General features: G+C 40.2%; 1 protein-coding gene across 2 annotated transcripts in view; it reads left to right on the top strand.

The window, feature by feature from the left end:
* TNFSF11 (TNF superfamily member 11) overlaps window positions 1-25,857 on the top strand; it is a 47,879-nt gene that overhangs the window by 6,842 nt on the left and 15,180 nt on the right. Inside the window, exons 1-2 of one of the 2 annotated variants that reach the window (XM_027888864.1) lie at window positions 15,501-15,722; window positions 23,635-23,802. In XM_027888864.1, the coding sequence (XP_027744665.1) occupies window positions 15,501-15,722; window positions 23,635-23,802 (390 nt within the window). Of the gene's footprint in view, window positions 1-15,500; window positions 15,723-23,634; window positions 23,803-25,857 lie in introns of those variants that run through there. The other variant, XM_027888865.1, reaches the window with a different exon arrangement.

Genomic DNA, 25,857 nt, shown 5'->3' with positions numbered 1-25,857 from the left:
TGAAACCATTCTAATATACTGAAAAATGGCAGTGACATTTCCCCAAGATATTTTTATGTGCAATACTTGGTCAGTCCTCAGTGAGAAGAGAAAAAAGGGATCTGATTATAAACAACTGAAACAGTATCCTCAGTAGGACTTCTCTTTTTTCTCTCCACAATATATAGGTGGTTTTTTTTTAGAATCCTCATTTTCATAAAAACACTGTATTTTTAATTTAGAAATATAACTGATGTAATGAATCTCTTCCTGTCCTCTATCCTCTCTCTTCTTCTTTTTTTTTTCTTTACAACATGTAGACAAAACAGTAGCAGCTGCAATTATAATCCATTCACTTGCCATTCTCTAGTCAGGCTGAGCAGATCCTCTGAGTGCAAGCTCTTCCACATCAGGCATTTGGACTGGCAGATAAAGGGTCTAATGACCTTTAAATTGATATTTCCTCTCTCCCCCACATGATGATGACTGAGCTTCAAACAAGCTAGTGAGCTTCAGGTGAATTATAAACTCTAGATGCATATAGAAACTGGGAAATAGGTCCAAACCACAGCCCTGGAGTAGCAGTTTACACACATGCCAGGTTCTATAGTATCTTAGGGGTGTTGCCTTGCGGGAAGTGTGGAAGAATTTTTACCCAGCACCAGACTAAGGAAAGCTCCTTTTCAGGTTTTGCCTTCTCTTGGAGTAGCTGGAGCAATGCTGGGTATATCAAGACATGCTGTTCATGTTGTCATGGCTAAACAGGCAACAAGTAGCAACACAAGGTGCTATAAATATTTTTTGCTATAAAGATCCCCACACCTGCACTAGAATCAAGGTGGATTTAGAGTAAAACGTGTCCTAGAGAAGCTCAGGTACACATGCACTTCTGGTAGAGCAAGACGACTCCACGGTCCCATGAACATCAGATGTCATCTTCCCTTTTTCTGAAGACAGAAATTACTTAGGATGAGGCTGTGACCTGCTCTGTAAGAATTACTGTCACTACTTCTCAGGTGATGTAAGCTCATTTTTTGCTGAATTAAGCTACAACTGTTGTGTCTTTTTTGTGCATATATTCCAAGACAATAAAGGAATAATTTCTACTGTCAAAAAGAGTCTTAAATTATTATCTTCCAAGGAATATTTTATTTTGGCCTGGATTACTTTTATTTATGTATTTCTCACAATAAAATCAGAGAGAGGTTTGGACCTTTACTAAACAAGATGGAGGATTTATTAGATAGCCAGGAAAGCCTATAACCTAAAACCAGAGGTGCGGTTCATGGATGCACAATTTTTCACTTATGTTTATGAGCTTCACCCTGTAAAGGCCAGAAAAGCAGGTGTGAGAGTAGTGGGATGAGGACAAAGCTACTGTGTTTCACCTCAGAGGATGGTGCCTTGATTCTTTCTTAATATCTGTATACATATTCCTGATGCATTGTATTGAGGTAACATTGGCCTGGTTCTTAAACAATTACCTGATCTGAGAGAAGACAGCACTGCCAAATGGGATATCTATGGGATTTGGCAGTGGAAAACTCTTTTCATTTATTTCCCAGCAACCCGGAGTTGAAGTGATCTTCAGACCACCCTCAAGTGACCATGCTTCAACTTCCCTGTCTGTTTGGTGAGTACAGTGATACTGATGTGGTTAGAAACATACTTGACAATTTATGGGAGAGACAGGAGCTCCAGCTGAGAAATGGGCACCAGCATCTTCAGTGTTGTTTTTACCTGTATCACCTTATGTACACAATGTACTGGCATCTCCATGTCTATAGCGTGAAGATGTCATGGATACAAAGTAAGGTCAGCAGGTGGGAGAATGTACCCAGACCTGTAAAAAAAGTGTGTCTGAACATAAGTAGTGTGCAGCCTTCTCTGAAAGAAGCAGTGAGAGCTGGAAGGCCAAATAGCCTACTTTGACATTCTCAGATGAGAGGTCGTTCCTTATTTTTTTAGGTGTGGGACTTTGGGTCTGAGTTTTTTTTTTTTTTTCTTCTTTTTCTTTTTTCTTTTTTCTTTTTTCTTTTCCCTTCAGGGATATACATGAGGACTGGTGTTTATTCAGATAATCGACTTCACAAAATCAGCTTCACAGACAAGACTGGGAATGTGAGCTGGATTTTATCATGGCTAATATGTTTTTGAGAGAATAACTAAAGTGATTGTAAGAAAGCACTGGAAACACGATTCCTGGAAATAATTCCCAGCTGTCATGTTGAATTATAGAGAGACTTAGAGCTGCTAAGTTTTTTCTATGTCTCTGTTTAATCCTCTGTAAAGTAAGTAAAGTAAAACATATCTCAGAAGGATGTAGTAAGTTACCAAAATGATATTGTGAAAGATTTCCTGTCTCTTTCGAAGAGGTGAGCTGTCTAGAGCAAGGTATTAGTGTTCTGCTGTGATGAAGTAATTCTGCCTCCTAGAGAAAACACAGCAAAATCCTATAACTTGATGCATCGTTACTGATGACTGACAGCTCACTTTCAATTCATAATTATAGTCAAAACCCACATCCATTTCTTCATAATAAGCATTTGGATTTGTGTAATTGTGATGTAAGAAGACAATGTTTAGACCACTTCTTTAATTTCTGTAAAGAGTAATAAGGGAGTAGCATGAGATAACGCACCAGTTTCAAAGAAGAACCATCAAAAAATATTTGCATTTTGCTTTCCTGTATGTTACATATTTTCCAGCTTATGTTAGAAATACATATTCACTTTAGATGTAACGTATCTGTTATTTTCTGGTTTTCTTCCAAGACATTTTGCCATTATTCTGCCAGGACTGTATGTTGTCTGACCACTTCCCCATTGCAATTAAGGATTGAAACCACTTGCTTACGCACAATGGAGACCATCATACCTAACCCCAAAGGAGGCCAGAAACTCCTAGCACACTGCATTTCCCAGACCAACCAGGGAGCCCAGGGCACAGAAGGACAGCATACTATTTGAAACAAGGGCTGGCATACTGACAATCCACATCAGTGGAACTATTCATAATAAATTTTAAAAAAACCCAAAACGGTGGGGATGGGGGAGGGGGAATTTAACACGTCTCATGAAGAGGTGCTGCCTGAATTTTAATAATAAAATAAGATAAACTGCTTCAAAATAAGTTGTTAAGAAGAATACTAACGAAGAGCCAGCCACAAGGAATGATGTTTAACCAGAAGCTTTTTTTTTTGAAATCACACAGTGTATGTTTGGCAGTTAGTGTGCAGGACTACAGGCTTGATCTGAACAGGCATCAGAACATGAAGCTTGAACAAACAACATGGTCTTTCCTGGGAATTTCACTTTGTCCCTCCTCCCCCTTTCCTGCTTTTCCTCCTTTCCTTCTCCAGTGCCAAAGCCAAAGAGGAGGAGAGATGATGCCTTGGGATGCCGGCGGTGGGGTATAAAAGAGAAGGAGGCAGTCTCTGACTCTAAATGGAAATATTTCATTGAATTCAGTGTATTTTGTACTCAAAAAACTTAAATGTGACCAGCATGCAATAAAGTAAGATTAAGAATCTTACCATTAGGAAGATAAAAGTGACTGCTCAGTCTGGACTACAGTTTCATGTGTGTGTTATGTGTGTGTGTGCACACGTGTTTGTGGCCAGGGATAATACTCATAAATTATGTTTATCAACTCATTGGCTTAGTCTTTAGTTTTCATAAGGCAAAGCTTTTCATGCCATAGAGCAACGGTGAAGTGTGTGTGAATCTGCTAATCTGTGCTGAAAATAATCTTTGCAGCCATCTCTGCCTTAAGGCTAATATTTAAGGATTTTAAAATGAAAATGATCTAGGATCACCAGAGAATCCATAAAAAACTGAGCAGGAGCAGATTGTATTTGGTATCTTAGTCCATGTGGCAACATTTTTGAAAAGCTCTTACACAGTTATAATGTGAGAACATGGTGTTTTCTTAGAATGAGGAAACATTGGGAGAGGAAGAACCCTCTCAAATGACATACTGGCACAGACATGCATACATGCAAAAAGAGATCTTATGTGTGGGGAGTGCTCTGTCTACATGCATATTTAGTTTGAAAGTGATTCTGTCAGAAAGTTCCAATTCAATAGTTAAGAGGGAAGATCCTGTTTTCCCTCTAAACTTTCATACTAGTCTGAAGTGAGCCATGGATAGAAAATAAGAAGCTGTTTGGATTTATTGTGTTCTGGAGCCATTAATTACAGTGCGTCCCATTTCTGTTTATTTGTCTTAGTTCTTCTTGGTGTTGAAAGACTGACCCTGACCCTTTTTTATGGACATAAAAAAGATTATCTAGCTTTATCTGTCTCACCATCCTCTGCGGCTCAAGTCCTTGTGGTAGGGCACTTCCCCAGACTACATGACACAGCCAGATGTAGCAACCAGATACCAGGCTTTGAAATAGCACTAATTTCAAATGTCAGCCTTCACACTCCATAAAACAGGGAGCATATTACAGTGTACATTAAGTTCCAGAGCAAATAGTACTTAATATCTATGTGCATGTATTGTAGATTTGGATAATCTGGCAGACTGTATTTGGAAATATTCCCTAAATTTCCTCTGTCCCTGCCCTGAGACTGTGGTAAGTAACACAGAGACCAGCTGTCCAGCCTTGTTTTTCTAAGCCATTGACTAAACAGTGAGTTCATGTTCAAGATAACTGTGGGGAACCAGTTCATGAACTTCTTGAACTCTGCTGTCCATAAGTGTGGTGATGGGATTGAAAAGCTGCCATTTAATTAATGGTGAGTCTTGTAACTAGAAACGAACCTTAGGCCAAGTGTTGTTTATTGTTTTACTTTGTTTGCCTTTTCGTTTTTTTTTTTTTAATTAAAAGATGTCTGGAGACCAAAAATAAACAAAAAGCACCAAGCTGGCTAAGTTGTTGACTTTTTGCCAGGGAAAGATCTTGTTCTGTAAAAGAGGGAGACAATACTATCACCTGCACATACAGTCCAAGGACTTGCAGTGAATGCTGGCTGCAATGCCAGAGCATTTGTATGGAACAGAATTCTCCCTCTCCTCTTTCCAGATTAATTTCTCAATTTAAAAAATTATTAGTCTGGAAGTCTTTCTACCAGTGGTGTCTATTTTATTACAAGAGTTTGAAACTTCTCCTTTTCTTTGTGAGATTCAGTTTTGTGCTGGCAGGCAGAATAGGTATTGGTCTCCAAGAGAAGAAAGCCGCATAGAACTTAAAATTGCAATCTTGTATTGCAAGTTTCATTCTCTAAACCTCTCCATTCATGTTGATAAAAATGCCTAAATGATGAGCCTTTGTCCAAAAACTCTTTCCTATTATAACTTTAAAACTGCAGGAGAAACACCCTTATTTTATAGATCCACATATTCTGTTCCTCTAAACTAGAAACCACGTAATTGCCCTGTGCTTCAAGGTACATGCACCTTGTGCAAGCAAAGAAATATCTTTCCCTTAGTATTTAAAAGTTCTTCATATCCAAAAGCAGAAGAAGGATTGGAGAGGGCCTTTTGAGATAGACTCCTGCTATTGCAAGACTTATAAAACACTTAAATAATCCCTTTCACAGATAAAATCTGTCTAGTGTGATTTCTAGAGAAGTTCAGAGCTCCATCTACTCTAACTAATCGGTTATTCCAGAACATGACTCCTTAAATACGTATAAAAAGAGCTATGAAGCTGGCAAAGAGTCTGAAGCATAAGCCTTAAGAGGAAGGGCTGAGGGAGTTTTAGGTGTTTAGCCTGGAGAAAAGAAGGCTCTGGGTGACCTTATCACTCTCTACAACTACCTGAAAGGAGGCTATAGAGAAGTGGGTGTTGGCCTCTTCTCTGATGCAACTAATGATAGGACAAGAGGAGGTGGCTTTGAATTGCACCAGGAGAGGTTTAGAGTAGATGTTAGGGAAAAATTTCTTCACCAAAAGGATTGTCAAGCATTGGAACAGGCTGCCCAGGGAATGTTTGAGTCATCATTCCTGAAGGTATTGAAAAGACACATACTCATGGTGCTGAGGGACCTGGCTTAATGGAGGATTTGGCAGTGTAAGGTTAATGCTTGAACTCAATGATATTAATGGTCTTTTTAAACCTAAAATACTCTATGATTCTATGAAAACCTTCTTCCGATTTCCTGCTTAAATAATCCTTGACAATTTATATTCATTTGTCTGTAGACCTCTACTTAAAATAAGATCCCTTTCCATCCTCATATCCCTAATGTATTTGTGGCCAGTAATTATACAGCTTTAGCCTTGACTTTGAAATCTTTTCACTCCTCTGATATTCTGGTAGCAGTTCTTTGTTCTTCCTGTTTCCAGTTAGAAATCTTTCTTCAGGGTGGGTACAGACTGGGACAGATTGCAAGCTCTCATTGGGGCTTTAACCCCATCCCCCTGTCAAAATAGATCTGGAACAAGAGCGCTGTGTTTAGAGTCTCACCCAATGTCACCAGCTTGCTGCTAATTGCCTTTGAGAAAATAAAGCAAATATAAACATTTCAAACTATAATTAGTAGGAAGTTCTCAACTAGCAAAGTATTATTTTCACACTTTGCCTTTATATGAGGCATCAAAGTATTTTATGATATGTAATTAGAACTGAGATCTTCAAAAGTGTGGCAGAATAAACAACAGTGTTCCCTGTTTCAGTTTGTTCTTTTATTGTGCTTTTGTATGATGAAGCAGAATAGAGTGTAATCATCTGCAAGTATTTATTTGTGAGGAAACAATCCTATTTCTTCAGGTTCCAAGCTAAATGATGCTGAGGGAGTTGCTTTCCACTTGAATATTTCCTGAAACCATTGCTGATTCTGTGCAGTCGTGGTGCACTTGTTAAAGGAGATATACAAATTTTAGCACTACAGACCTACTGATAACTGATAACACATAAAAAGGTAATAAGTACAAGTGCATTTCTTTGCTATTGACTGTGCGACAGTGACTATGAGATGTTAGGTGGCCTCATACTGTAAAATCTGCCTCTACTTTATAATGCTTCTGGGCAGTTTTTACCACAGTCTTTATTTGAACTGTTAAGTGGCACTGGCTGTTGGATCAAATGAGGTGATAAAGGAGGAAAAAACTAGTGAATGTGTGTTTTGGCAGGTTACTTCAGCTACTATGCAGGCTTTGATCACTTGCAGTGCATTGGGGCTGCCATGTTGAGCACTGTGACTCCAAACTTCATGCTATCCTTACCAAAGCATTGGAAGACTGTCCTGAGCTGGGTCTGTAGCCTGTTCTCCATAGCAGGTACTTGGAATGAAACCCCCAAGGACTGGGGTGCTGAGCAGGAAACACCTCAGGCCTACATTGCTGCTTTCAGGATATACATCCAACATCACATCATAATTTACCTGAAACCTTTCTCTAATTCATGCTGTCTCTTTTCTGCATTGAGCATCCTTTCTGCATCCTACTAAGGCAGAAAATCCCAAATTGTTTTCCTTTTAATTATTCCGAGCAATGTGGAACAGCTCTGACAGGTGGGCTTACGCAAATGCGTTTGCTCTCACGTCAGAAGAGCAGATGATCGTACTACTTTCCAGGGACGTGGGACATGCTTCTATGCCTTCCTTCATGGAGGCAGAATTAAATCCAGATGCTCTTGCCCCACGCTTTAACCACCAAAATATGTGGAGAAAAGAGGAAGTGAGAGATGAAGACAGATGTTTCAGATAGACAGATATTATCTCTAAGGCAGATTTTGCTTTTTATGGGAACACATCCATACACCACCCGTCTCCCCCATATTCTTATTTTTCCCATTTCCTTCCTCTTCCAAATCCCTAAAACTTCTGTGCAAACTGGGAGAGCCCATCATTCAGCCAGCACACAGATATGTGGTTAGGATTTCTTCTTAGGGATCCTGGAATATTTGTGGGCTTGAAACCCACTAGCAAAAAGAGGAATGTGAAGGCAAGTCTCCCACATCCTGTGGAGTGACTGTGGGAGAGCTCAGCATCTCTTCCTTAATGGTTGTTCTGTGCCAAGCTCCATGGAGCACTCAGAGAGCACCAACTGACATGTCCAGTGCCAGAGAGATGAGTGGGAATAAAGTAGTTTGTGAAATTTGATGGGATTTGATTAGAGCATTGTCAAAACTTTAATGGGAAGAGTAGAAGCATTGCCTTTTCTCTTCCAAAAGGACATCCTCCTTCCTCCTCCCGTATGGCCTGGAATGCCCTGTCCACTTTGTAAGATGAAGATTTGTCTACATAAACTGGACAGTTAATTTATCTCAATCAACTTTCTTTCCGATATCCCTTCGTACTTAGTACTAGATGATCTTTAAGGTTCCTTCCAACCCAAGCCTTCCTATGCTTTAGGGACGTTACTATAAGAAGGACTTTCTCTACTGTGTTGACCTCGAAGTGTTTCAGTCTTTCTCTGTTCCCATGGGTCCTCATCAGTATTTCATTTTTCCAAGTCTTCTCTGTTCAGTATCCTCTCTAAGGAATCTTTGCTACATCATCTGGTACTCTGTGAGCCACAAGCACTGCTCGGCATGTCTGACAGCTTCTGACTCATGTTCGTTGTTGTAATCGCTGCTGTGTTGTGCCTTTTCTTTTTGTGTCACATCTTTTTGTTCCTTCCCCATTCAAGACTCAGCTCCCCCCAAGCCTCCATCACATGTACACACACCATCAGAATCCTCAGACAGCTTCAGGCTCAGACTTTAACACAAAAAATACCACCACAGGGCAGCTCTGAGCCACAAGCTGCTGGAGTGTACTGGGAAGTCTAATTACATGCTTGCCCTTTCTATTTTTTTTTCCCTGTGCATGGACTGTTGGCCTCTCCTACTTCTGAAATCAGAACGTTATTCTTTTGTCTTAGCTGGGTTTATTCACTATTGCTTTGCGGCTGTTGGTTTCTTGGGCAGCAAGAGAGCCTGGATATTGAATGAGCATGCAATTGTTCTACTCCCTGTCACTGTGGATGGTGAACTGCAGGTGCTAGGGCATAATCCCGTGGGTGTTTTTTGTTTGTTTGTTTGTTTGTTTTGTTTTTTTTAATTGCCTGAACCACTTTTCCAGACAGTTCAAGGGTCTAAGACACAGAAATTCCAGCATGGTGGCCGGAGCTCCAGACCCGACTTGATTAACTAAACTGCCTCTGTGAAGTACAAACTCCAGGCAACTGCAGTCTGGTTTCCAAAGAGCAGGGCTTGGGCTAGCCACACGGCTTTCCACAGTTGGATAAGGCTACTCCTATTCTGCAGCAGCTGCCACCCACACAGGCAAATGCGAGCTAGATGGATCTCCCTCTGACTCAGTACTGCTCTTACCCTCCTATGTGAGAAAACTGTTCTGCAGCACAGATGCTATCAGCAAATGGTTTGCTTTCAATTACATATACCTTAACCAAATCTTATAGCAGCAACAAGTTCCTCCTTGCCAACAAAAAAATTCCACCATTTCTAGGTAGTGCTGAAAGCAGTAGATGTGTAGTAGCAGCTTGGAAGATGGCCACAAGAAGGTAAAGTTAAATGGTTCCTAGTTGCATTGTAAATTGAAATATTTAAATTTAGACAGATGGCCTCAACAAAAACTTAGGGATACATGTATTTCAACATAAATTCATGGAGAAGGAAAGGTCATTCAGTGAAATTAGATAGAAAGTGTTTAACTAATTCTGACAATGTCATTCAAAAAAAAAATACTATTTCTGCAATACTTTAATCAGTTTATTGCACCGTAAATTCTTTTGTTCTGTTTTATTTGGAAAAATAAAATTGAAACACTTTCACTGTACAGTTTGACCAGAGTGACTTTATCCAATATCAAATCCCTGTGACCAAAGTGCTTTACTGACTGTGCTCCTGGGATGGATTATAATGACTAGGATGGACTCCCACCTGCCTTTTGACTCCATCTCAGGAGTCTCACAGCCTTTGCATGTCACCTATAATTTGGTCATGGACTTTGCCTGGCTGAGGACTCTTGAAACTCAGGCACTACAAAGAAATGTGCTATGAAAGTCAAGTGACACTAAAGAAATATTTTATATACAGAAATGTTTCAGCATATCTGTTTTAAAGAAATATCCAGAAAGTACCTGTCTTGCAAAAGAGGCCTCAAGGTGATATAATACTTATATGTGAAAGCTGCACAATACAGAAATAAATTGTGCAAATCCATATAAGGTGACTCCAAGCCTTCTTACAGGAGAAACCTGATCCGATACATATCAAAGTCCTGAAAAATGTATTCATCAATTTCTTTGAGCTTTGTAAGAGGCTCTGAGGACTTTAACTACTGACAAGCAATGTAGGGCTTTTTTTCCAGTTTTACCAAATCTAGAGAGACACGAACTGTTCTCTTACTTAAGGTCCAGTATTTCTCCCAACATTCTGTTGCTATCTTCATTTCTAAAACAATGTAAGAATACCCCCATACTTTCATTTCAAGTAATTTTTTCCTGAACAGGGGAAAAAAGCTAGTTCTATTACCTTAATTTAAGAGTTTATACATAAACATAAAAGACTTGAATTTATACTACTTATTTCTGTTGAGATTTCAGAATCAGTGTAATTGTTCTGACCTTTGTCATACCCACTTGACTAGAAAGAAGCAGAATGGTAATTTGCTGGAAAACTTAAATGATGCTTTAATGCATTTTCCACTGTTTTAAAATATAGTACTTATTTCCTGGTACATCAGTTACTGTTTCCCAGCCTTTTCTAGAATATTATTTTAAATAAAAACCTAAATTTTCAGTGAGGCATTCTGTGTTATTGGTCATACTTTGTCATCCCTCTCATTACAGTTGCATATTTACTTTTAATAATCACTATATAGCATTTGAAAGTGAAAAAAAATGGTGAGGTCCAACTCATGACAATTTTGAAGGTTGCAGAATTTCATTTCCTCCTAACATGCATGGAAAACATCTCTGCCTACTTTCACTGCTTGCATCAAAACATCCCTATTCACACTCAGTAGATCAGAATTTCAGCACAGGATTCTCTTTCTATTGCCTAAAGAGTCTATGCAGTTCCTTGGAAACCCTACTGTCCAAAACATGCTCAAAATTAATACATCGGAATCAAACATTTGTGTCAGGTCTAAACCAACCTTTTGCCGATGAAGTAATTTTGCTGACAATATTCCAACCAATAGTAACACCAGGCAGTATTAGTTACAAACATTTGTCCACAGGAATAAAATCTCACTGGTGTAAAAATATAAATGTGTTTAACTGCTTTACCAATATAGAATATTTCAGCTGCATAATCTGTCTCAAGGTAAAAAACACTGTCTTATTTGAAGTGAAGATCAGGAGAAGAACTTCTTATGATTCTCTCTATTTTGAAAGAGAAAATACTAAAACTAAACACCCCCCCTCCCCCCCACCCAAAAAAAGCCCCCAAACAAACAAAAAGGATTTTTTTTTCCTGATTTTTTACTTTGACCTGCAGGCTTGTTGAAATTTTCAGATTTTTCAAGACTTTCAACTCTGCAGTGAGAATCAATGTTGCAACGAGAACTACTTTCAACACAGCCTTTTTATGTAAACACAGTTTCCTGTTTTGCTTCAAAGCAAAATGATGAAAAAAATCCTAGCAGCTATGCACTCTTATCACAACAAGTAGGATATTTGTGATCATCTCCTGCAATACAAGTATTTTGTAGACAATAGCAAAGAGCTGTGTTCTGCTCAGGGGCCAAGAGTTCACATTATATAGTGGTTACTTGTATCTACAGTGAGATTATCTGCAAGCACAGAATCACAACGAGGTTCTCATGCAAGTCCATCCTTTACCATTTATAGAGCCAGAACTTAGTTTCATGGGAAATTTTTGGTATATTATTAGCCCTCACAGAATCCAAAGAATGCCACCTTTTTTCAGAAGAAAATATCTTTTATTAGGCCAACAGAGACAATTGTGTAAAGCAGCTATTAGATAAAGCAGATTCATTTTCACGTAGATGAAGTACTTCAGAATTGGGGAAACCCAGAAATCTTTTTCAAATTAATCTGATATGGAATTCAGTATCTCATAGAGTTGCACATTATAGTTCTCTGGCCCATGTTTGATCTTGCAGAGTCAGGACTGCAAGTTTAGAGATGGGAGAGTTGTTTGGGGAATATAATTTTCCAAAGTGTAACTGGCTGTCGTTGTTCTTTCCTAATTAGGTAGCGTACAGTGGTTGTTCAGTTTCATCCACAGAGTTCCCTAAGAGGAGTGAATGCATTCCATGATGCCTATGGCATTTCAGGATGTTTATGTGCAGGATCTGTATATTTCGGTGCTTCTGCTGTAGCAGATGTTTATCATGAAGGCCTGGCAATATTTGGATAATTTTCTTGAGCTATCTGGCTCTAGTCAGCATCTACTGGTCTGCCAAAATTTGCTTTCAGTGATGGAGCTAATGGTAATAAGTGTGGTTTGAAGGGAAGGAGGGGTGTTTCTAGGAAAAATAATTTCAAGGTATGATTTTAGTCCAACGTAAGCTACAACTTTTTAACATTTTCCATTATACATTTCTTGCATGTTGTGGTATATGATACCCACTAGGGGATTATCTCTTTGTATTATAGTAAGTTTGGATAAGGTTTAGGTGGCTTCTTCAAATATGCAATCCTACTGGAGTGTCACTGTTGGATAAGCATCATCACAAAGCATGTAGCTTTGTGAGGGTGTGTCATGAGTGTTTTCCTCAGAGCAAATGAGGTGATGTCTGTGGGCTATATCAGTTTTTCTAGTGTGTTTTGGATAGTTGATGGTTTGTGGAAGGAGATGTGTTGGTCTGTGGATTTTCTGCATATGGTAGTTTGACAGTTGCTATTTTTTGTGTTGACCTTGGTGTCTAGAAAGTTGATGCTGATGTAAGTTTTCCAGAGAGAGTTTGCTGGACAATTCTGGTTGCTGAATTTGTGGTAGAAATCAATAAGGGAATCCAAGTTTTCAGTACAGATGTCATTTATGTACCTTAGTGTATCCTAGGAACCCATGTTGCTTTGGCAAGAAGATTAATCTTGTACTTGAAGTGTCTCCTGAAGAACCTGATAGCCTGGCGCTTGCATACAAGTACCTGGCTGCTTGTAGTTGCTTCTGTAATTTTGTGAGGATGAAATTGTTGTGGATGAAGATGAAACAGGTGGGCTTGACTATTCGATTATTAAGTGTCAAATAGACTGGCATATATAAGACACCAGTTAGAAGGCTGATGTCACTCAGGCATTGGGTCAGGCGTAATGCTTCCCTGGTGTAGCATTGTGATGGTAATACTAAAGATGGTGCCAGTGAGAAGGCAGTTTATGAAGCAATGATTGTGGAGGAAGTAAGTTTGTCTGGAGAAAGTTGTTTTCACAAAATATTTAAAGATGTCTGCAAATTTAAAGGTGTCTGCAAATCCTCATAGCTCTTCAGTGAAAGTCTCCTTTTGTTTCCTTCTGTAAGAATCTAGAAGAGCACCTTAAGGTGGCAAGACTTAATACAATTTTTTTCCTTCTTCATTAGGAAGAAGTATAAACTCTATGGTGAAAAGAGCAGAGGTCTTTCTTGAGTTCCTTCTCATATGAAAGCAAAAAAAAAAAAAAATCATCTGCTCACATCACTGATATTATCCTAACTTACCCTTTTTCAACTGTTTAATAACTAATTGATGACTGGATTTTAAAAACTATGTTGACTCTTAAAAACCCCAGTTGTATCTTCCAAAAAATTATTTCTGAAGGAATTGTTATTGTAGACCAATGTAAAATTGATTTAGGAATTCCCAGCTCATTATAATGTGAGATTGTTTTCATGTTTATTTTACAGGTGATGGTGGCTATTTTATCTTCATTTTGTTTTCACAAAAGTTGAGACACACTTACAGGAACAATTCCTCTAATTGGACTACAGACCACAATGCTCCCCATGTTTCCGAGCATAAAAGTAAGCATTGAGAAAGAAGATATATTGGGAGCTATTCAAGGTTGGGGTATTTCTCCATGACTTCCTGGTGGGTGATGTTGGTATGCAGGTGCTGTCATCATCATTTCTCAGATGTTGTCTCACTTGTTGAAGGAATTGCCATTGCACTATTTGGGTCCAGTGCTAAATGATATCAGCTTGTTTTGATAGTAATTTGTTGCATGGTGGTTTGGTGAGTTTTAGTTTCCTTTAATTTGTTGGAGCACATAATTTTGTCTGGTTCAGTCAAACTCTTTGGGAGGTCAAGTTTATCATCTTCTTAGCTTAGGCAGACCTAAACAGGATATTGTATTATATATCCAGTCTAAAATTAGACTTTTTTTTTCTACAGGTAAATGAACCACCAGATAGATCTGTGTCATTCTCCCATGTTCTTTAAAGACCTTGCCATGCTTCAACTCTCTTGCTTTTATGTCTGAACCATTTCCCTACTGAATTTTACAGGGCTGCAGACCTAATGCACTTGCACTGCCATTGCAACAAGCACCTCCATAGGAATTAAGAGAATGTTTTCTCAAAGGGAACTTGTCAGGCCCATAAACTCTACCTACTCAAGAGACAGTGAATACCAAAGCATAGATAAACTGATGAGTCAAAGTCTGGATGGAGGAAAGCCTACTTGGAGGCAGGAAGGACTAGAAGGCGGCAAACTTTAAATGAATAAGTATACAAAGGTGACACTTGTCTTAAATGGAACCCCCAGAGCACCATGAGAAAGAAAGTGCCTACAAATTGTAGCGTGGCTTTATGCAGAAGTTTTGGTGTGGAACACAAGCTGAGACATGGGAAATGTCGTAAGATGTTCCTAACCAAGGGTTCAGAAACGCGCCTGTAGCAGACTGGCTGCATGTGGGGAGATGGGGAGACTCCGAGCTGGTTTCATCAGCAGCCATGTACCAGCACACCTCTGCTGTTTCTTTAATCCATTCCTATAACAAAACTGTGAACTAGGGTTGCCTCCTTTGGACAGCACAAGTCAACGCCATTTGTGGTCATTTTAGCCTGGCCTGAGAGAGGAAGGAGTGAGACAGGGATGAGTTGACAGGCCCTGAGAGGCTTGGCGCACCAAAGGGGTCAGGAGATGAATGATGGGACCCACTCGAGGTGCATGCTGATTCCAGGTCCGTGGGAATATCGCGGAAGAAGGACCTTCCAGATGCAACTAGGGGCTCAGAGAAGCCTCATCTGACGGAGCTGCCTGGGCGCAGTGCAAACCTGAGTGGGGCAAGGGTGAGAAAGGGGTACGAGCTGCCGGAGGCAGGTCTGCCTGCGCTGCTCATTCATGGAGGAGGGGAGGAGGAGCGCCGACCGCGACCGCCGGGCGATGTGCCCGGCGGGGGCAGGGACTCCGGGGGCAGGGGCGGGACAGACCCGGCCCGACCCGGGCCGGCGGGGGCCGGTCGGTGCTCGGGGAGGGGAGGCGAGGAGGGGGCGGCGGTGATGTGTGTGGCGACGGCGGGCGGGCGCAGGAGGAGGGTGGCAGGGGCGCGCCGCCCGGGGCTGATTGGCCGCCCAGTTTATAAGAGGTGCCTGGCCGGGTCTGTGGGGTTGTTTGGTGGCCCTGGGGAGCTGCGTGGAGTCGTGTGTGCAGCCGTCGGAGCGGAGCGGAGCTGCGATGCGGCGCGCCAGCCGAGACTACACCAAGTACTTGCGCGGCTCGGAGGAGCTGGGCAGCGGCGCCGCCCACGAGAGCGCCCCGCCGCCGCCGCCGCCGCCGCCGCTGCCGGCACACCCGCACCCGCCGCCCGCATCCCGCTCCCTCCTCGCCGCCCTCGTCCTCCTGGGGCTGGGGCAGGTGGTCTGCAGCGTCGCCCTCTTCCTCTACTTCAGAGCTCAGGTAAGCGGCGCCTCCGTCGGCTCCCGCGGGCGGCGGCGGGAGAGGGTGCGGGGGCCGGCGCGGGCGCTTCCCGCCGTGGGAAGTGCAACCGCCTCGCACCTTTCAGAAGAGGGGAGGCCCTCGTATCGATGCGATTGAGGCGATTAATTAAAACAACAACAACAACAACAATAACAAAAGTCGGAGAACATCTTTATCTGCCACTGAAGTTGGTCCAGCTTTGCGAGAGGTCGGGCTGCTGGGCTCCCAGTGCCCTGCCCCGCTTATGCTCTCGCCTGGTCACTGGAGCTGCTCAGCCCGAGGTGTTCTACATACTGCTGTTGGGTTGTGGGTGTGTGTTGGGTACAGGGATTCTCAGCGGATATGAGGGGCTCCCAGCTCGGTAAACAGCTTAATAATGATCCTTCACCTGAAGTCTTGCAGGTCTTCGGTTTTTAATGATCAGCTTTCAGTCTTCCATTGGAGAGGAGTTTGACATAGTTGAGGTCTTTGGCTGCCATGAATGTTTCATCAGCAGGAGAAGTGGCTTTAAAGAAAGAAAAGGTCACCGCGCATCAGCATTTGGGATGGTTTGTCTCTCAGGCTGCAGAGGGGCACTGCGGAGGAGCAGGGTCAGTGCGCTCGCTGGCAGCGCCCAGAGGTGCCCGCTGCAGCTCAGGAGCTTTTTTTTGGATTCTGGGGATTTCTGGGAATCTGGGAGAGAGCCGCCTCTCACCTGCCAGGCCGCAAGCCCGATGAGGGATGCTTCAGAAGAGGCAGCGATGCGTGCAGAAAGGAGCACGGGGAAGTCTCGCTGCAGGGGGAGATAAGGTGATGAGCGGTTAGGGTTTCGGAGAGAAGAGGAGCCTGCTTCTTGGAAACAGCCCGGCTGCCTGGATTCTCTCGCTGCTACATCTCTTACCCCGCAAGGCTGAGCCCTCTCAGAGGAAGTGGGGAGCTGCCAGCTAGTTACTTCTCAGGGCTAAGTGTTAGATTTCTGCTTGGCTTTAATGTCGGATGCTAATTAGTTCTGTTAATGTGGGTCTCACTGCCTTCATGGAAGTGGCACTTCTGCTGTGAGTACTTTTTGTTTGAAGTCAGCAGAGAGTGGAAACCTGTTTCTTTCAGTTTACTTTCTAGGTAGAGGTGCTTGATCTTGATGTAGCAGGCTGGATTTCTTAAAAAAGTGCACTCTGAAAACTGATGTTGCACCAGTGTATACCCACTTAAACAGATGAATGACTATCAAATAGACAGTAGCACTGCTGATCATGTATTAGGCAGACCACTTTTTATTTTCTTACCGAAAATGGCTTTGTTTTTTCCATTTTTACAAAAATAAAATGGAACTGCAATACAGTACTTAGTTAATCATAACCTGTATACTTCAGAAGAGTGACATTTAATTTCTGGGACTCTTTGTAAAATAGCTTAAAGCTGTTTGTTTGCTTGACAGTTAAATAAATGAATGCGTACTTCAACTTCTGACAGGGAATGTTTTTCACTCCAGATGTTCATGAACTTGAAAAGACATTCTTGTCAAAACATAGCTCAGAGATGCACAGCTATACATTGATTAGTTCCTAGAGAGCCATTGCAATTAAAACAGCTAATCAAAGTTATTAAGCCCCTTATTAAGGACTCTTTTTTGATAAGTGCATGTCAGTGCTTCACATATGCCTAACAAAGAGTAAAAAGAACTATTTTTCTTCTGCTCCCTTGATTTAAAAAATTGCATCGTCCAGCAATAATTCTGCATTTGACAGCTTAATTCTCTCACTAGTTTCTTGTTCCTGCAGATTTGGAGTAATGCTGTTGAATGGAGTCCTTCTTAAACCTGAATTTCCAAAACATCTAAAAGAGGTGATCTAGCTCAATGTAGGCTTGACTGAAGTCATTGCCTGAAAAATTTGTAATGGAAAAAATAGATTAATAAATATACCTTTGAAGTAAGTAGGTAATTCACAATAATAAGATATAATAATCTATATTTGTTCCCCATTTCTAATTGTGAAATAAGATAGATGAAAAAATATAGTAGTCCCTGCAAAAGTTAATTCTGATTTCACACTCTTAGAAATTGTTCTGTTTATACTGGACATGATTGGACCTCTTTCTTCTGAAAAGATTTCTGGCAAGTTTGGTTGTATTAGGCTATCTCAGTTTGGCCTTTTCAGTGCAAATTTCAGCTCTCTGAATTTGTACTTTAAGAGAACTGAGAAGTTAGTAGTTGAAGCTGTACATGAAAAGATTTGAATTGTTTGGTTGGTGAATTAGTCAAATGTGAATTAGAAAGATTTGACTCTTTAGGCTGATACTAAGAAATTATACATTTTGTAAGCTCTCTAAAACCCTACCTAAGAGTCTGAATAAACTCTGACTCAGTTTTACCATACACATTTTGTCTGTATTTGCATAAAATCATTGGGACTGGATCATGACACAATATAAGCTGAGACAATAGTTGAGGTTTTGGTTTTTCCTTAGTTTTGTTTATTTTGTGGTTTGAGCATTTGGAATTTCACAAGACACATAACGAAGACTGACACTAGGTTTTCACGGGTAAACACATGTTTGTGGCCAAGAAATAATGCAGTGCAATGCAAGTGAGACAATGAGCTGGTATGTTGAAAAAGGAAGAAAAAAAGCAAATAATTGAATTTTACCCATATTCTCATAATGATGTTCTGAAATGTAAAAACACTAGGATGTTCTGACTTTGCTTCTTGGTCCATCCTGTGCAGTGTACTGAATCTAAGAAATTAAACAGTATCAGATTTTATTGGTCTGGAGCATTTATTTTTCTTATACTTTATGAGGAATATTTGCTCATTATCGATAAAAATGACATGAATATTTAGTTAGAATGCTATGAAAATGTAGTTAGATGCTCAGAACAGCTGGAAATCATCGCTCAAGAGGGACTCATGAACAGCACAAGGTGAGAGAGCAAAGTTTATTTAACTTGCGCTGGTAAATGCTGAAGTATATCCCCAAAGGATTAGCTTTTAAGCTTTTTATTTCTGACCTATTTTCTTAGTGCACTTAAATCATAAAACGGGAGGAATTTCATCTAACATTAACTGAACTGGACGGCACTGAACAAACTAGGAGTTCTCAAATCCAAATGTGGGGGCTGGGTGTCTAACTCCCATAGTTAAATGTAGAACTCCAAGAGTATACATTTTTTCCCTTTAAAAAAAGGCTATACAAATGTTGTGCTCTACCGTATTGAAGAGTTCACACTTGGATAAATGGGGACCTATAAGTCAGATTTTTAATTGTCATTTCATTCTTATGTGGAATTCTGACTTTTGTTGTCTGTTTCTAGACAATTACCTTTCAAGACTTCAAGTTCTGTGAGCATTGCAGAGCAGCGACTAACAGAAAAAAAGAACTTGATTGTGGTTATTAGCATTTTTGTGGAAGCCTGGAGGAACCCCCTTTTGGTGGTTAAGAAAGATCATGGAGTGCAAAGTGATATTTGATAGTCTGGAAAGTGGTTTTAAGTTTTGAAAATAAATACAGATATAAATGTTAAAGGGATAAGTGTTGAATGTGATACTGTAACATAATTGATGCAACATTGAATATTAAAGGTGGCTGAAATGTATTGTCTTTTAAAGCCAAACTGAATCTTTTTACATAAGCAAATTGGTTCTTAATTCTGTAATTTCATTTGATCTCACCCACTATGCTGGAGTTCATTTTGTCTGCCCAGAATTGGGTGAAAAGAGCACAGAAATGCAACTAGAATGATGAGAGATGAAAATCAAGTGGCACTGATTTTTTTTGAAATCTGATCTGATTTCAAAGTCAGACACAATGGATAGAAAAAAATAAGTTAGACACTCCTCTCTTTAAATTATTTAATTCCTCTAGGGCATTTAGGGTATGTCACGTTATAAAGTTTTCTCCATTATTTTTGTTTTCATCTTGATGTTTCTTCCAGGTATTAGATCTTTAGGCCTTTATGCTGAAAGTCTCTGCCCTGCAAGTTAGCAAGGTGCTTCCTGTAGATCATTCTGGTATTTCATAATCATTTTCTCGTTCTTTAGAAGTTCTTCTCAAAACACGTCCTTGAAAGTTTTTCTGTGCATCACTTTGTGCCCACAGTTTTGATCTCAGTGCTTTTTTGCTGCCATGGCAGTTCAGAACACATTCTTTGTAAAGATATAAGATACAGAATTTCTGAGAATGTCTTTTCAGACAAGTGAGGTGATTTTCATGGTTAAATGGGTGAAGACTGTGTATTCTTTGAAAAAGTTAAGGGCAACAGGTAGGTTAGCTAGTCCCAAGATCAGGGTTTCACCTTATGAAACAGTAAATCTCTAGAGACTTGCACTTTTTGTCAGGATGGGCTTCACAGCTCTAAATTGTTTAAGAAATCAGTATTTCCTTTGAGCTTTCCATCTTTTACCTGTAGGTGCAGAGATGCTGGCTTTCTGTCTTAGGCCTTCAGCAGGAAAACTGTAATCTGAGCAAGTGACTCTGTGCAATCTGCTGTTACTGTTCCGGCGGTGTTGTGTTACACATTTGAGTGGTTGTTGTTGGGTGATAGCTGTAAGTCTATGCTGTCATGATTTGTTATGGTGGATGCTCAGGCCTTTACAAATTTCAAAAACTGTAAAACCTGGTTTTCTTGTCTGCTTTTCTGCTTTATATGTTTTATTAAATCCCAAACTGGGACAGTACTCTCACTAGTAGAATTACTGATAAAAATTAGTATCTATTGGCAGTTATTTGCTGTAGCTTTCTATCTTCTATCCTGTGATCTGTGTGGGGGGGAAAAGGCTAAAGTGCCCAGATCCTGTTGGAGACCCTAATTCCCTCAGGTCTCCAACAGTACCAACATAAGAAGTTACATCTGAAATAACCGGTCCTATTTTGAGTTTCCCAGTACCATATCAGAGGCTTATCAACAAACTGGAAAGAGTCTAGCAGAAGACCACTGTGATAGGTAGGGATCATGATATATAAATGAATAGAGAACTGTATTCTTTGAACCTAACAAAGAGCAGACTAAAGTGAGGAAAGCTAATTACTGTTTTTAGCTACCTAAAGACAACCAGGCTCTTCAGAAGTGCTCAGCAAAAACAAGAGGCACAGTCGTAAACTGCAGCAAGGAGAACTGTAGCTGGGCATCAAACCCAGGGGTTTTTACACATGAGAAGTGGTGAAGTTTTAGGATAGTTTGCCCAGAGAGGTTGAAAGTCTACATTGATGGAAATTCCCCAAAGCTTGTCTAGATACCTTTACCCACCTGACCTAAATTACAAGTTGATCCTGCTTACAGCAGGAGACTGGACTCCAAAGGTGCCTTCCAACCCAAGTCATTCTGTATTGACTAGCTTTTAGCAGCCATTGGTAAACATTTTGTGCTTCTTATTTATTTATTTATTTAGTTTACTTTACAGTTGATTTTATGAGTTCTGAATACTAGTGGAACATACTGTAAGAGATGCTTTTAGGATGCAGTTTTACAGTTGTTTAAAGCTAGGACTGCCTTCCTGCTGTTTCATTCCTATGCCTATTCCTGTACTGGCTCTGATGCTTGTCTGATACCTGGAGTGAGTTGTTTTTAGGGTGCTAATATTTCAGGAAACTAGGTCAGCAAAATTTCCTCCCTGTTTATTAATTTAGGAAAATGAAATCCAGGAATTAAATTCTGAGGTGAAGGTGGTGAGAGCACAGAGGTGTTGGTTTGGATCTGCTTAAGTAGTTAATGAATCTGCACTGCACTAGCTGACTTCAGAAGGCATTAGTGTAGTTTTTAGTGCTTAATTCATAGAGCTGCAATGGCTGTACACGGATTTTCTTTTGGATTTAGCTGTGTCAGGCCGTCATAGGAAGATGTTACTGCCTCTAAGCCGTTCTGTAACTCATTGCCACTCCTTTGCTCAAAATTAGCATATTCTGATCTTCAAGTGAACCTTTTATGACCCGTTTCATTCCAAAGCTGCAGGGGTGACTAGGACAGATAAACCAGGTCACAGGGGCTGGCACTGGTCTGAATGAATGAGGCAAACAGCTTCCATCTGGAGACTTCAGCAGAAGGATGGCAGCGTTTTGTGCTGCTGTCTGTGCAACAAATGTTTCTCTGCTGTGGGTGCCTGTTGGATGGCTGCCTGGCTGGTGTAGACTTAAATTCAGCTCTGTAATCCTAACCTTAAGCTTTTTAACTTGATTCTTTTTTGGGGTTAGGGAGTCAAATTTTGTTCCTGTGAACAAATGATATAACATATTTGATTCACTCTGGCTGTTCTGTGTTCTGCTGTTCTCTGTTCTTTTGATGTTCTGTTTTGTTTCACACAATGTTAAAGGAAAGTGAACACGTCAGGCACTATCCATAAAGTGTTGGTATTCCTGCATTGGGTTTACAAATAATGCATTACCTTTTGAAATTCTTGAACAAAATTGTTTCTTCTACCTAATCAGAAAGGTAAACGTTCTTTAACAGGCCAGCTGATACAGTTAGAGAACTTAGACAAGAGTTTGGGGGCATAAACCCTATTTCAAGCCTGAAGTAAAAGTGGAATAAATACAAGTTTAGAACAACTGTTGAGAGTCTTATGCCATCTCTGAAAGACAGTTGTTAATATCTCTTGACTGTAAAGGATATGGAGTATGGGAAGAGAGAGTGAAATGGTTTAAATAATATTTATGCAATTAAACTCTGCCAAGGTACAATCTTAATGCTTGGAATATCTTCCAGTTTATCTAACTGACAGAATTCAGGATTTTAAAGCATCCTTGTTTCAGTCATAAAGACTGCTAAAAACGTCTGGCAGATACTCTAAGCTAATCAGATTTGGTCCAATGAAGCAAAGGTGTTTTGCAATGCAGTTTAACTTTTGGTCTTTCTGACTTTTGCTGTCTTGGTGACTGTTTCATGTAGCAACACCTCTTACCACTGTCATAGCTTTATCCCAGCTAGCAATTAAACCCCATGCAGCTGCTCGATGACTCCCCTGGTGGGGCTGGAGAGAGAACTGGAAGAGTAAAAGTGAGAAAACTCATGGATTGAGATAAAGAAAGTTTAATAGGTAAAGCAAAAGCTGCACACACAAGGAAAGCAGATCAAGGAATCCATTCACTACTTCCCATAGGCAAGCAGGTGTTCATCCACCTCCAGAAAAGCAGGGCTCCATCACACAAAATGATGACTTGGGAAGACAAATGCCATAACTCCAAATGTCATCCCCTTCTTTCTTCTTCCCCCAGCTTTATATGCTATATGGTATGGAATATCCCTTTGGTCACTTGGGATCAGCTGTTCCAGACTGTCCGCTCCCAGCTCCTTGTGCACCCCCAGTCCAGTGACTGGTGGGGTGCAGTGAGGGGCAGGAAAGGCCATAACTCCGTGTCAGCACTGCTCAGCAGTAACAAAAACATCTGTTATCAACACTGGTTTTGGCACAGATCCAAAACACAGCCATATACCAGCTACTGTGAAGAAAATTAACTCTATCCCAGCCACAACCAGTACACCCACAAAAGAGTTTATGTGAGAACTGGCTGATAGCTTCAGTGATGAGAAAACTTCTGTTTCTCCTCTTGAAAATGATGTGCTAGATGTTGAACATACTTTCCCCAAGTTTCTCTACTTGCCATTTTACAAACAATAGCTCTTAGAGGTAGGATGACTTTGCTTCCTGTTAAAAAATAACTGTGATATTGCATTGAATGTTTGAAAAATGGAATTCAGGATAACTGATTTTACTGCAAGAATGGGATTTATCTTTAGCTTTTGAAAGTCACGTATGCTGTCTCACGTTTGGATGAAATAAACCTCAATGTTGGGAACTTTTTCTCTCTTCATTGTTTACAAAGAAAATTTAGATAATAAGCTTAGCCAGGTGCCAAACTTTTAGATGGTTGAAAAGTGTCCCTGGCACTTAGAATTGTGGTTGTGCTTCTATTTTTGTTTCAGATGGACCCTACTAGAATTTCAAAAGAACACGCACACTGTGTCAGAACACTTTTTGGTCATCAAGAAAGTACAGATTTACATGATGCATCCTTTGAAAGTCAAGAAATGAAGTTGATGCCAGAATCATGTAGAAATATGAAACAGGCTCTCCAAAGGGCTGTGCAGAAGGTAAGTGGCACAGACTATGTGTTCCTTTCTTTCATTGTCTGGTTGAACTTTTTCCAACATCAGAGGTAAGATCTATAAATCATTTTCTGGTGTTCAAACACCTGAAGTTTCATCCAAGATCATATTGTGTTTACTCATGAATCTGGTAGTGGCTGATCAGTTCTGTATTCAAACACATTTTATCTTATTTTTTTTAAGAAAGGAAGACTTGAAGTTGTACTGAGAACTGATTGCAGTTAGTTGGTTAACCATTCTGACTTTTGGATGGGCTTGAATTGTAGTCATTTATGTTAATATTTGTATAGGTTTGCGAACACTTTGGATGCTCATAAAAAAAGAACAGTGACACCCTTTTTTTCAAAGCAGTCTTTCTGACTGTTCCTGACAAGAATCTCCTAAGTCAAGATCATCAGCAAGCAAAATATTGTCTGAAGGACAAAAGAGAGAGCATTTGCTTGCATTGGCTCGTTTCTTACTCTTTCTGCAACCCCAAATGAGGGATAACATTCCTATTTTTTTTTTTTTGCTTGCTTTTGCCAGTTCTCTGTTCTGTACAGATCATTCTTACACTGGCAGAAGACCTACTTTGCCATAGCATGATAACTGTGCAGTCTTACGAATAACAAAAGTGACCAGCTGAAAAAGTCAGCCCTAATGAGGAAGCCTAAGCAAGTGGGATATATGTCACAATCCCCTCTTTCTGCAGTTACTGCCTTTGATCTCTTTTTGTGTTCATGATAGTGTTTAGAGTTTAAATATGGGCTGTTGAACAGATGAATGTCTGGTATGGTATTTGGTTTTCCTGGCTTATCAAGTCCATTATAACTTTACTACTTCACATCTGCATACAATTGGCAGTTTTTGATTAAGGGAACTACTTTAGATTTGAGCTGAACTCACATACTTTAGAGTGAACTGCACTTGAGTTAAATTTGTAGAATTTTAATTTCCCTATTGTAATGTTTGCTTTTAACAGAGAATCCTGAGTGACAGATCTTTTTGAGAACAAAACACAAAGAAACATAGGAGCCCACATCTTGTCTGTTTTGCTAGCCACCTCCCTCAAAAGCTTAAGGGGAAGACAAAGGGTTAAGTTTGTAGAATTAGTTCTTTCCTCCTGCATTTTATAGAGACTCTTGTGCTACACCTACATCTGTACTGTGTGCTGGTACTAGACTGCTTTTTCATGTGATTCCCATGACAGAGTAAGGAGCCTGTTACTGTAAGTCAATGGGAAGCCCTGTATTCTGGTCATTTGCTGCTGGTTACTCAACAAAGACATTGGCTTTAGTTGAGGCTGCATATCCTGCCAGTCTGGATGGAAGTTAAATACTGCAGTGTCCGTGGCCAGGATAAGTAGTGAGTAGGGATAACTTTTCTGGCTGTTGACCATTAGTTTGAGAACAATAAAATTTCCCTTGCCAGAGTAGGCTCTGAATTTCCTTTGAGTGCAACAGAATGTATTGAGCAGCTGCACCCGTGTTCTAGATGCTTTGTCATCTTGTATCAATGACAGAGAAAAAAAATAGATAGGAAAATGATTGCCTGAGGCTATGTTTGCATCTTTTCGGTCTATCAGAGAAGTGAAAGTAACAGTGTCAAGGCAGAATTATACTTTATCATGATCTATAAACTCTGCCTTTCAGTCACCCTTGCTGCAATGAAGAGCAGAGATGCAGCCAAAGCTTACTTGCAGTTGTGCTAGTCTTTTGTGTGTGAGGATGCAGCAAATGTGACTTTAAACAGGTTTCTTGTTGTCTGTGCTTTCTTCACTTTCCTGAAAGAGAATCTAACCTGTGTGTGTTTTAAGAACCACTATCCTTATTTGAACTGGCAGCATGTTCAGTGACTAAAATGGAACACTAAAATACCATTTATCTTTTGTGAGTTTTTAAATATATTGTCTTTTGCAAATCAAGTTGTTCAGGAAATGAAAATAGACAACTTGCTTTTGCTCAGGTTTATGGTTTGGTTACAGCTTCTGACTTACTGCACCAATTCTCATCTTTTTTTTTTTTTTTTTTTTTTTTTTTTTTTTTTTTTTTTTTTTTTTTT

The sequence above is a fragment of the Empidonax traillii genome, unplaced genomic scaffold (assembly GCF_003031625.1).
Source record: "Empidonax traillii isolate 1590-97213 ecotype Southwest subspecies unplaced genomic scaffold, ASM303162v1 scaffold247:size2371522, whole genome shotgun sequence".
NCBI lineage: Eukaryota > Metazoa > Chordata > Aves > Passeriformes > Tyrannidae > Empidonax > Empidonax traillii.
This window is presented reverse-complemented; position numbering and strand designations above follow the sequence as displayed.